The sequence below is a fragment of the Haliotis rufescens genome, unplaced genomic scaffold, assembly GCF_023055435.1.
Source record: "Haliotis rufescens isolate VD_foot unplaced genomic scaffold, xgHalRufe1.0.p SCAF_26, whole genome shotgun sequence".
Taxonomy (NCBI): domain Eukaryota; kingdom Metazoa; phylum Mollusca; class Gastropoda; order Lepetellida; family Haliotidae; genus Haliotis; species Haliotis rufescens.
Genome location: NW_025963957.1, coordinates 6,764,808 through 6,777,500, shown reverse-complemented (window position 1 = coordinate 6,777,500; position 12,693 = coordinate 6,764,808). Strand labels below are relative to the sequence as shown.

Sequence of the window (12,693 nt, the reverse complement as noted above, 5' to 3'; positions counted from 1 at the left end):
TCAGAACGTATTAAAAACCTGTGATGGAAAATAACTCTGCATTAAGGTAATAAGGACGTCACGCATGCGTACCTACAACCGGATATGGTACAGATTTGTATCACTTTGTTTTGGCCGCCGATTTTGGGTTAACAGCGCTAAGCTTGCGTCGCGTACCAGCAGTGGAACCAGTTTAGGCCCATCCCATCAGTTAAATGTCCCACTGTTCATTCATACGGTCCTTTCCCCTCTATACACACGGCACATCCAGACTCAGGATGAAAAGTGCTACAACCCGTCACCCCACGATCACGTGCAATCAAGTAATGTGTCACAGACGACAAACGCACGCATACCACGAGCGAACTTCCAGCACTGCGTCTGTCTATAGCGTCAGGCCATTGTTATCTCCCTTTATCAAACGATATGATGGTCATGTCGTGAGTGAGTGAGTGAGTGAGTTGGGTTTAACGCCGCTTTTAACAGTATTCCAGTTATATCGCGGCGTGTCAGCTTAATGTGGGAGGAAAGCCCGAAGTGATGCAGGTCTCGGACGTCCACCACTTCGGTGAAACCCACGAGCACGGGTATGGTGCTGACAAACCTATAAACATAATCGGGGCGAACCGGGATTCGAACCAACAATGATAGGTTTCTGGCGTGGGGACGCAACTCTGCACAGCGAACCGCGGCGCCTTAGACGACTGTGCCACCCGTGCCCCCTGATGGGCATGTAAATTATGAGGAAAGACACAACGTCAGGACTATAATACATATATTTTATTTGCTCACAACAGTTGCAACAGGTTAATAAAGTCTCTTCTGTTCTACAATCTCAAGACTTCAAACGTTTCATCAGGCAAGAATACACATGGGAACAGAAGGTGGAGTACTCGGTGTTGACAGGAGCAACAACGTGGTATACGTACGTGTACACAAGTTTAATTGCTGTTGTTTATAAGTCTTTATATAGTCTCTGGTCCTAAGTTGTCTATCACAATGATACAACGTCGGCGTACATAAGGAGGTGAAGTGTTGTGTCAGAATAGATTCACAATAAGCAAAATATGGCCACAGTTAAAAGTAAGCACACTGACACTGCCTCTGGGTTCTATCTACAATATTTGTTGCAGAGCCATAGTCTAGTCTCTGAAATAATCATATTTTACAGAAAACAGTTGCTTAATGTTAGTCATAAAATATAATATAAAGGAGCCCAGAGACTTTCTTCATTTTCACTTGCATGGGCTGTATTGGATTTGTTTCAGGGTCTGTATGTGAGACGAGCAGAGCCAGTGCATCTCATCTTCTGGGACTGCCGACGTGTGAGACCTCCACCTTCTGTGACACGCCATATTTGAAACTGAGAGAGCCCCCGACTGACCAAAACACGGTTCTGCCATCAGTGTGAACGCTTTGTGTATCGTCATCAGTGTAGACATAGCCATAGGCCTCAAACATATCGCTGACAATCTGTCCAATCCTATTCTCAACTGTCATCAAGAAGGCCCCACTTCTTATGCTGCTGAGTGTGATCTTGACCTGACCTTTGAAGGCCACGAGTGCCGTAAACCTACAGTTAAATGTCTGCTGATTGATGTGTAGCGTGGCAACCGTTCTCGACATCGGAGGGACCCGTATGTTGGAATTGGCGGTCCAGGTTATTGAGTGCTTCACTGAATTACTGTTCTCACTTTCCACGATAACCTCGTTTCCAAAACCGGAAGTCACTTTTGTGACTTCCGGTGGAACAGGAATGCAGATGCCATTCTTCACTCCTCTAGTGAATCCGTTTGTCAAGTCTGTAGTGGAGGTGGCCTCAGTGGTCCGCTGGGTTGAGAAGTTGTGTTCCTGTGTTTCGTTCGTGTTATTGGCGTAGTCTGACTGGAACACCGTCGTTGTCTGTGACGGCGAAGGGCCCTCTTTGCTCCCATAAGAGACGTCTCTCGTGTCGAAGTGGACGCTGTCCCAGATGACCTTGAACTCAACGTCTTTGTAAGACAGCCTGTCCTCACTGGCCGTGATTGAGTACTTCTTCCAGGCCCACTCCTTCAGTATGCTGTCCAGATCTACAACTGGAGGCGGCACTGCCGGTTTCAAAGTTTCCTTGTCTGGACTTGATTCAGTTCCTCCCATCTTCGACTGTGACTGAAATGGTGAAGAGAGTACACGTCAAAACCTTAAACGTTCCCCGATGTATGCCTGTTGATGCTCTGAAATTAACTATCGCATAAGACCCGTGAAGATCCGTTGAAGACTTGGTCTTTAGCAACCCATTCTTGCCGTAAAAGGCGACTATGCTTATCGTAAGAGGTGACTTACATGATCGGGTGGTCAGGCTCGCTGACTTGGTTGATGCATGTCATCGTATTCCAACTGCGCGGACCGATGCTCTTGATATCAATAACTGGATAATCTGGTACAGACTTGATTATTTACAGACCGCCGTCATATAGCTGGAATATTGCTGGGTGTGGCGTTAAACAACAACAAACAAACAAACTATCGCATAACAGGCTGTGCTATACTGTTATTTAGAACTCGGTGTACACGGTGCGACTGATCACGTACAACGTGTACAAATTACCTGCCCCTTGTCAAAGGACGTACAGACGTCCCAACTCTCTACGCATGTACGGATGTCGGAGTTGTACCGTTATAAATGGGGATCGAGTTGGCATTGCAGTTGTCAACGTCTACGATTGTGACAGCACCTACTCCAACTAACACGTCGAGATATAACTAGTTATGTTGAAATAAAACTGCTTTTTGGATGAAATGTACATATTGCAATTTTCAAAGCGGCATTAACTCACAAACTCACCTAATATTCTGTCATTTACATCAGACCCGTGAAGATTCAGGGGTAGAATAGGTCTTCAGCCACCCATGCTTGCCGTATAAGGCGACTAACGGGACCTGGTGGTCAGGCTCGCTAACTTGGTTGATGCATGTCATCGATCTCAATTGCGTGGATCGATGCTCATGATATCAATCACAGGATCGTCTGGTCCAGACTCGATTATTTAGCCGTCATATAGCTGGAATATTGCTGAGTGCGGCGTTAAACAACAAACCAACCAACAAAATCATTTACATCATGTGTACATAAGTCATCAAGAATTATACAGTCCATGCTACTTTCAAGTTCCGATCAGTGGGAATGGACCAACATGTTATCCACTAAAATGTCCCGCTTTGCTAAATCCCATGGCAAGACATGGAAAGCAACACTCCCCATAAACGTATCTAACCATGGCTCCTTTGTCTTTGACTGTGGTCTAACTAACTGTTTGTTAAACACCACTTGGTAATGCCGGAACTTCTTTCTTTCCCTATCATTTATCTGACCGCCTCCGTGGTCTTGTGGTAGAGCGTCCGCCCGGAGAGCGGAAGGTCCAGGGTTCGATCCCGGGCCGCGTCATACAAAAAGACGTTAAAAGATTGTACTTGTTGTTACCCTGTCTGGCGCTCGGCATTAAGGGGCTAAAACAAGGACTGGTCGGCTCGGAGTCAGTATACTGTGTCTGAGTGGGGTATTCATGTTAAACTGCGGCATGGTATCTCAGTGAGCTAGCACTATAAATCGGCATCAGTCCGGACTAGTACAAGCAGCCACACACACACATACACGTGCATGCACGTCGCTATATAAGTGCAATAATCTTGGACGCGACGTTAAACCCAATTTCACCTCACCTCACCTATCATTTATCTTGATGATAGAACAATTTCACATAAAACGTTTGTCGCCAGCGGGTTTAGAACCAGAGAAGTACACTCGGAAGGCTGACAAATGTTGTCTTCTACCACGGCGACATTGGAGAAATTGTTTGAAATTAACAACTAAACTAGTTAAATACTTACATCAGGATTTATTGCTTATCCGTATATGAACTGCGAAATATGTTATATGTGTGTTATTCTGGGCATTGTGGTATTTGTACAGTACTTGTGATTTGGTAGCTTTTTGGTCAACGAAACGAACAGAAAAGAAATTACTATTATCTAGATCAGGGCTGTGTGTGCTCATAATAGGCCCATCAACATGAACAAGTAATGTTTTAACTTTAGGTGATTGATAAATGTGCTCGAGTTGGTCCAAACTGAATGGTATACTTGCCCAGGGACATGTATTTTATAACCTAAAATCGGCGAGGTGCACGTGCGAAAGGCTCGGGGAACATATTGCACGTGAATCACGCAGGCCCGATTCGCACAGTATTCTCACAGTTGAGAATATCTTTCAAAATACCTTCAACAAAACAATGTTTGTAAAGCATTTTAGGTGCTATAAATGATTAAAGTATGTTAGACCACTCGGGTCCCCGTGTCTAATGTGTATCCGTGTAGGGAACTGAGCCGTGGGTTTCGGCATGGAGCCGACGCATTCACCACTGGACTATCCCGCTGCCCCTAACAGTAGAAGCAGTTAAACAGACAGCGATATGCGTCAATTGTGATATGCTGAATGACCCTGCATTCAGTACATTCAGACTTTAGTCGATGTAGTTATAGAGCTGTGGATCTCTGTTTAAATAAACCAAACACACTTTATCCATTGTGCTATTGACCTAGAAAATAAGAGATCATGAATCAAAGGAATGCTACTTACATTAGTACGCGTCGCAGTTGTCTTTCGGTCGATCAGCTGTATGAAAAGTTGAAAACTGAAGTTATTTGAACATATCTACTTATATAGCATTACGTGCTCGGGTTAACCCCAGTATCTTTTTATAGCCATGACAGGTAACACGTGTCACTAATTCGAGACGTTTTCAATTCAATAAAAGAGCAATCAGTAAAAGTGAATGTAAGTAAACTACATTGTGCGATTGTGTGTGTGTTCATATTCGATGGGGTTGTTCGACAAAACGAAAGCCACTATTTAAACCGATGATGTGTTATGTTTTCCAGTATAGCTGGATATAAGTTATTACTTCGTTTTTTATTTCTCCTGTCCTTTCTGCACTTAATTAAACAAGAAAATCATATGTGGCTGTGTATTGTGATACTTACGATAATTGCTGTATGAACGTCAGGTTTGACTAGATACATATTGATAAATAAAATAATGTTAAAACTTTGAACAGAAATCGCAATCAGCATCATATACATGTACAAAAGGAACAACGGTTCCCTAAGTACAACCATACACACAGCAAGACATTTATATAAGAGCTTGCTGATAAATAGGCCACGTGAGTATTTCCTTCACGAACACCAATCAATCATTCAACGACATTGAGTACATTATAATCAGATAATACCGGATCCGTTAGATCCGTAGTGATCCGAACAAATGTTTAGGGCTAGAAAACCCTGCATGCGTGTCTTTCTTACAGAGGACGACTGCAAACTTGAATCCACGCGTGTCTTTTTACGGCCATGGTTAAGCCTAGTAGTCTATTCTAGTGTATGGATGTAACACATGGCCATGGGGTTTTGTTAATATGCCTGTTAAGAGGGGTACCCATTTATTTATGCTTTATGGGGATTTTGTTAGATATCCACTCTCTGCGTTCAGACACGTATGTAAACATTCTGGTCAAAACTGTTACTCAGTAAATCCACAAAACAATCCTCGAAACTCTAATATACATGTACATTGATATTGCATCAAGTCTAGTCATGTTGGTTAATGGTTGTCCTTTAATTTGTAAAATATATTGGAAATTATACAGGGCTTGGCTATGTTTGGTTATTGCAATCCTTTTATTTCATCTTCGTCGCTTAAAAACTCTGTCCGTCGCATTCTAACTGAAAAATCGAAACGAAATTGGAATGCGTATAATTTAAATTCAAGTAAATGCTCAACGTACTCTATAATGAAATTCGAATTCAATTTGGAAAATTGTTTAAATTTTACACCATTTTCTTTGGTAATAAAGCTATCATAACTGCCCATTGAAAAGGGGATATGGACCAATATAGGAAATGAAATGCAGCAATGTAACATTAATGATACTGGTGAAGAATTCCAGTATATATTTAAAATTATTTTTAAAGGGACAATTGTTTACACAAAAGAAGTTAACATTCAAAGCACTTTTTAATTGTACCAAACTGTCAGTTGTTAAAAAAACACTATTTTGTTAGCACATCATAGGAAATGTTAAATCTTCCAGTTAAGTTCTTCTTTGAGAGGCATTTAGAAGTTGGAGTACTAAGTAAGGATAAGATAAATGGATGAACAACTTCTTTATTACAATTAAGAGCGACGTTTCGGTGTAGGTTCTAACACTGTCATCACACAAGTGACGAGTTATCACTTGCTTGATAACGGTGTTAGAACCTACACCGAAACGTCACTCCTAATTGTAATAAAGTAGTTGTTCATCCATATATCTTACCCTTACTTCCAGTTAAGCTTGTACCCGGCATCTCACATTATATATATTGTCATTAGTACCTCGCATGCAGGACAGTTCCTTTAAAGAGAAACATAAGTTCTGTTTTGTTCTGTTCTGGGTCTCCTTGTCGTGTCTGTATGTCGGTGACTTCATGAACAAGACTGTCCCAGTATGACGACCCGTCTACTCTACTGTAGCCTATGTATGTCGGTGACTTCATAAACACGGCTGTCCCAGTATGACGACCCATCTACTCTACTGTAGCCTATGTATGTCGGTGACTTCATAAACACGGCTGTCCCAGTATGACGACCCGTCTACTCTACTGTAGCCTATGTATGTCGGTGACTTCATAAACACAGCGGTCCCAGTATGACGACCCATCTACTCTACTGTAGCCTATGTATGTCGGTGACTTCATAAACACGGCTGTCCCAGTATGACGACCCGTCTACTCTACTGTAGCCTATGTATGTCGGTGACTTCATAAACACGGCTGTCCCAGTATGACGACCCATCTACTCTACTGTAGTCTACGTATGTCGGTGACTTCATAAACACGGCTGTCCCAGTATGACGACCCGTCTACTCTACTGTAGCCTACGTATGTTGGTGACTTCATGAACAAGACTGTCCCAGTATGACGACCCATCTACTCTACTGTAGCCTATGTATGTTGGTGACGTATCCCGTGGATGTACATATACTTCGTGTGGACCGCCGCCGTGGCCTAGTGGTAGACCGTCCGCACGCAGAGTGGAAGCTCGATGGTTCGAACCCCGGACGCGTCGTACCAAACGACGTAAAACGTTGTTGCCTTTTATTACCCTGCCTGACGCTCGGCACTAAGGGGTGAAAACAAGGACTGGTCGTCTCCGAGTCAGTAAACTGTGTCTGAGTGGGGTATTCATGTTAAACTGCGGCATGGTATCTCAGTGTGCTAGCACTATGAACTCGGCAATAGTCCGGACCAGTACACGCAGACATACGCACGCACGTCGCTGTTTTAGTGCAATAATCTTAGACGCGACGTCAAACACCATTTCCCTTCCCCTCATCATACCATGAAGTCAGACTCCTCTACACTAGACTTACAAACACTCCTCTACACTAGACATACAAACACTCCTCTACACTAGACTTACAAACACTCCTCTACACTAGACATACAAACACTCCTCTACACTAGACATACAAACACTCCTCTACACTAGACTTACAGACACTCCTCTACACTAGACTTACAAACACTCCTCTACACTAGACATACAAACACTCCTCTACACTAGACATACAAACACTCCTCTACACTAGACATACAAACACTCCTCTACACTAGACATACAAACACTCCTCTACACCGGACATACAAACACAGGCTCCCAAACTGTACACACGTGTCTGACTGTGTGGTTGTCATGTACTATCAGTATGTGAGACACTATCTATTTGCCTCTCCATCTATTTACAAGATCATAGTATATATCGTTGTGGGCACATATCTATTAACAAGATCACAGTATATATCGTTGTGGGCACATATCTATTTAAAAGATCATAGTATATATCGTTGTGGGCACATATCTATTAACAAGATCATAGTATATATCGTTGTGGGCACGTATCTATTAACAAGATCATAGTATATATCGTTGTGGGCACGTATCTATTTAAAAGATCATAGCATATATCGTTGTGGGCACGTATATATTAACAAGATCATAGTATATATCGTTGTGGGCACATATCTATTAACAAGATCAAAGTATATATCGTTGTGGGCACATATCTATTTACAAGATCACGATATATATAGTTGTGGGCACATATCTATTTACAAGATCATAGTATATATCGCTGTGGGCACATATCTATTTACAAGATCATAGTATGTATCGTTGTGGGCACATATATATTTACAAGACCATCGTACATATCGTTGTGGGCAAATATCTATTTACAAGACCACAGTATATCGTTGTGGGCACATATGTATTTACAAGATCTTAGTATATATCGTTGAGGGCACCTATCTATTTACAAGATCACAGTATAAATCGATGTGGGCACATATCTATTTACAAGATCACAGTATATCGTTGTGGGCACATATCAAAAACAAGATCATAGTATATCGTTGTGGGCACATATCTATTTACAAGATCAAAGTATATCGTGGGCATATATCTATTTACAAGATCACAGTATACATCGTTGTGGGCACATATCTATTTAAAAGATCATAGTATATATCGTTGTGGGCACGTATCTATTAACAAGATCATAGTATATATCGTTGTGGGCACATATCTATTTACAAGATCACGGTATATATCGTTGTGGGCACATATATATTTACAAGACCATCGTATATATCGTTGTGGGCACATATCTATTAACAAGATCATAGTATATCGTTGTTGGCACATATCTATTTACAAGATCACAGGATATCGTTGTGGGCACATATCTATTTACAAGATCACAGTATATCGTTGTGGGCACATATCTATTTACAAGATCACAGTATATCGTTGTGGGCACATATCTATTTACAAGATCTTAGTATATATCGTTGTAGGCGCCTATCTATTTACAAGATCACAGTATAAATCGTTGTGGGCACGTATCTATTAACAAGATCACAGTATAAATCGTTGTGGGCACGTATCTATTTACAAGATCATAGTATATATCGTTGTGTGCACATATCTATTTACAAGATCATAGTATATATCGTTGTGGGCACATATCTATTTAGAAGATCACAGTATATATCGTTGTGGGCACATATCTATTTATAAGATCACAGTATATATCGTTGTGGGCACATATCTATTTACAAGATCACAGTATATATCGTTGTGGGCACATATGTATTTACAAGATCACAGTATATATCGTTGTGGGCACATATCTATTTACAAGATCACAGTATATCGTTGTGGGCACATATCTATTTACAAGATCATAGTATATATCGTTGTGGGCACCTATCTATTTACAAGATCACAGTATATCGTTGTGGGCACATATCTATTTACAAGATCATAGTATATCGTTGTGGGCACATATCTATTTACAAGATCACAGTATATATCGTTGTAAACACGTATCTATTTACATGATCACAGTATATATATAGTTGTGGGCACATATCTATTTACATGATCATAGTATATATATCGTTTTTGGCACATATCTTTTTACAAGATCACAGTATATATCGTTGTGGGCACATATCTATTTACAAGATCACAGTATATATCGTTGTAAACACGTATCTATTTACATGATCATAGTATATATATAGTTGTGGGCACATATCTATTTACATGATCATAGTATATATATCGTTTTTGGCACATATCTATTTACAAGATCATAGTATATATCGTTGTGGGCACATATCTATTTACAAGATCATAGTATATATCGTTGTGGGCACATATCTATTTACAAGATCATAGTATATCGTTGTGGGCACATATCTATTTACAAGATCACAGTATATATCGTTGTAAACACGTATCTATTTACATGATCATAGTATATATATAGTTGTGGGCACATATCTATTTACATGATCATAGTATATATATCGTTTTTGGCACATATCTTTTTACAAGATCACAGTATATATCGTTGTGGGCACATATCTATTTACATGATCATAGTATATATATCGTTTTTGGCACATATCTTTTTACAAGATCACAGTATATATCGTTGTGGGTATACAATTGATGTAACCACCGTCCACTTGTATTCTGTTGCTGTTCTGCTGATCCCGCCGCTGAATGTTCGAGACATGCTATAATTACAGCTTGGCATTCCTTGGTCGCGATAAACATGGCGCCACGTCACCTGGACATTTGATTGTGAAATGTATTGCAATGTCGTCATTCATAGGTCATAGATTGTGTTCAGTACTGACAGGAATGGTGTACCTAATTACACAAAAAATATGTCTAAGCATCAACTCTTCCGTAATATGATATTCAAACAGTAAGATAAGACAACGCACGATAAGTACATCTTTATTGACGAGGGGTGATTACATTCTCAGCAGCTTGACTCCAAATGGGCATCGTTCATCCACACTGACCACACACGGACCACACACGGACCACACACTAAAAGTCCGCCCGTCTGGACCTCGGTATTCCAGAAACCTGTTCATAAGACTTCTTATACAAGCTTATATGTGCTATACAATGTATTACCACGTCATGTTTATTTAGTACGAAGTTGTAATTCGTAAATCGGGACGACTAGACGAGGCAAACAACCGTCCGGTTTAAAGGGGGTTCACTATATATGAGAAACACACGTGGTGTGAGCAACAGTGTTCGGTTTAACGGGGCTTCAATGTGCCTGTGTCACACCCGTCATGTAAAGACAGAGGAGAGGTGTCCGGTTTAAAGGGGGTTCACCATGTATGTTTAACACACGCGATGTAAGCAACAGTGTTCGGTTTAACGGGAGTTCGCAACACACGCGAAAAGAAACGATGTAACAACGGTGGTGTCGGTAACAAAATCTGATTTTTTTTCACTTGATAATAAAAGTTCATAATCATACCTAAATATCGGCACATAAATAGAGTGGCTGTGACGTCAGAGTGACCTCTTTGGTCGGAGAAATGAGTGAAAGAGAGAGAATGCTACAATACCTGTGGGTATTTCTGTCTCCGAGAGCGGCATACTTCGCGCCACATCACGTGATGGCTGGTGACATGTTGACATGCGTGGTGTAAAACAATTTGTCCATGTGGAGGTCGTTAACTGCAGCTATGATCTATCGCAACTTCATCTGGAATGTTCATTGATTCTGGAATGTTGTTTAGTGTTTAACGTGTCATCCGCTGTGTAAATACGACGCATATAACAATCACTCGCTGTGGTATAGTGGCTGATTGCGGCATATAATACTCTGTGATCTGCGAGTGACCACAAAAATACAATTTCAAGAAAAAAATATAAAGATGTTATTATTGTAATATTATGAGGCTTTATGAGCTCTAAGCCAGTGACCTTTCTAACTGACTAAGGGGCGGTGGGATAGCCTAGTTAGTTAAGCGTTCGCTCGTCACGCCGTAGACCCGGGTTCGATTCCCCACCATTTCTAGTGTCCCCCGCTGTGATATTGCTGGAATATCGCTAAAAGCGGCGTAAAACAATACTCTTGCTGAATAAACACTTTCTGTTTCCGAACACAACAACCCCTGGAGCAGCTCCCCATCACCTCCCCCTGGTCGGCAGAGCTGAAGACTAGTATACTACTGGCTACAGCGTTTGTGATGCGGCGTAAAACACCAATTAATGATTCAACACGAATGTCAGCACAATATATGGGCATTGTTGTAGGGGCAGAAATACCAGCAACATATACACCTCCGCTGTTACGGACTCCATCGATCTGTACCTAACGCGTTAGTGCTTACTATATGACTGATGAATAGACTCGGCAGCGTTCATTGCTCGGACATTGTTCACAGTGTCATTCAAACACACCGCTCTGTTACAAGACATGTATCTCCACTGGCTAACGCCTCATGGTGAAATGTATTTAATGCCCGATCTCTGTTCCCCCCCCCCCCCCCCCCCCCCCCCCCCACACACACACACTAACCATGACATGAAAGCCGAACCCAGCTGACTTCAACCTTTTGATTGTCACAGAAGTCGCGATCCATAATAAAAACCGGGTATTATTTAACACTGCTTAGTATAGGTACGTCTCTCTACTCCCTAGGAGCAAGACACCGGTTCATTCTACAGTAGAATCTCGTTTATCCGAACGGTGTTGTTGAAACCGTAAATATAATACCCGCATTCACAAATTTCGGCATTAACGAGTCACAGGCAAGTCCTGACGCCCCTATGCCCATATATAACGAGGTATCCGGATTCACGGGAGTTCACTGTACATAAATCAACAATTATCTGTGTAAATATATTGCCATTATTGAGTTGACAAAATCCTTGACCTAAGATAACATTAAAAAATATAATTAAAATTTAATGTTGATTTCGGAATGATGTTTATGGTGTAAAATTGATAATCCTTTTCGACATAATCATTGATAAAATGCAGTTGTGATGGGCTATTATGTTATTAGACAACCTTTGGGTACAATGTTTTGTCATGCGCAACTCACACTGGCTATAAATAGAACCATGTCATTTGCAGCAGTGATCGTGGAACAAGCCGACTCCTAATATGCCACGCCCACCACGAAGCTCCACCCCTTTGGAGGTACTTCGCATATTCTTTGAACAAAAGCCTCCGACATTTCTGGTTATTCCCAAACTTTCAATATTTTACGTGATACCTATTGGATGGAGCCGTTACTAAT

At 41.2% G+C, this 12,693-nt stretch overlaps 1 protein-coding gene across 1 annotated transcript; it reads right to left on the bottom strand.

Annotated features, from left to right (window-relative positions):
* Positions 1 to 744: 744 nt before the first annotated feature.
* LOC124137326 lies at positions 745 to 4,694 on the bottom strand. Its single transcript, XM_046503584.2, has 2 exons — positions 4,595 to 4,694; positions 745 to 2,127 (listed from the first exon to the last, which is right to left on the bottom strand). Exon 2 carries the CDS (start codon positions 2,113 to 2,115, stop codon positions 1,282 to 1,284), a length of 834 nt encoding a protein of 277 aa, XP_046359540.2. The 5' UTR covers positions 2,116 to 2,127; positions 4,595 to 4,694; the 3' UTR covers positions 745 to 1,281.
* Between the last annotated feature and the right edge of the window lie 7,999 nt (positions 4,695 to 12,693).

What these genes read in the sequence shown, in the direction of transcription:
- LOC124137326 (XM_046503584.2), bottom strand. Translation starts at nt 2,115, where the DNA reads ATGGGAGGAACTGAATCAAGTCCAGACAAGGAAACTTTGAAACCGGCA.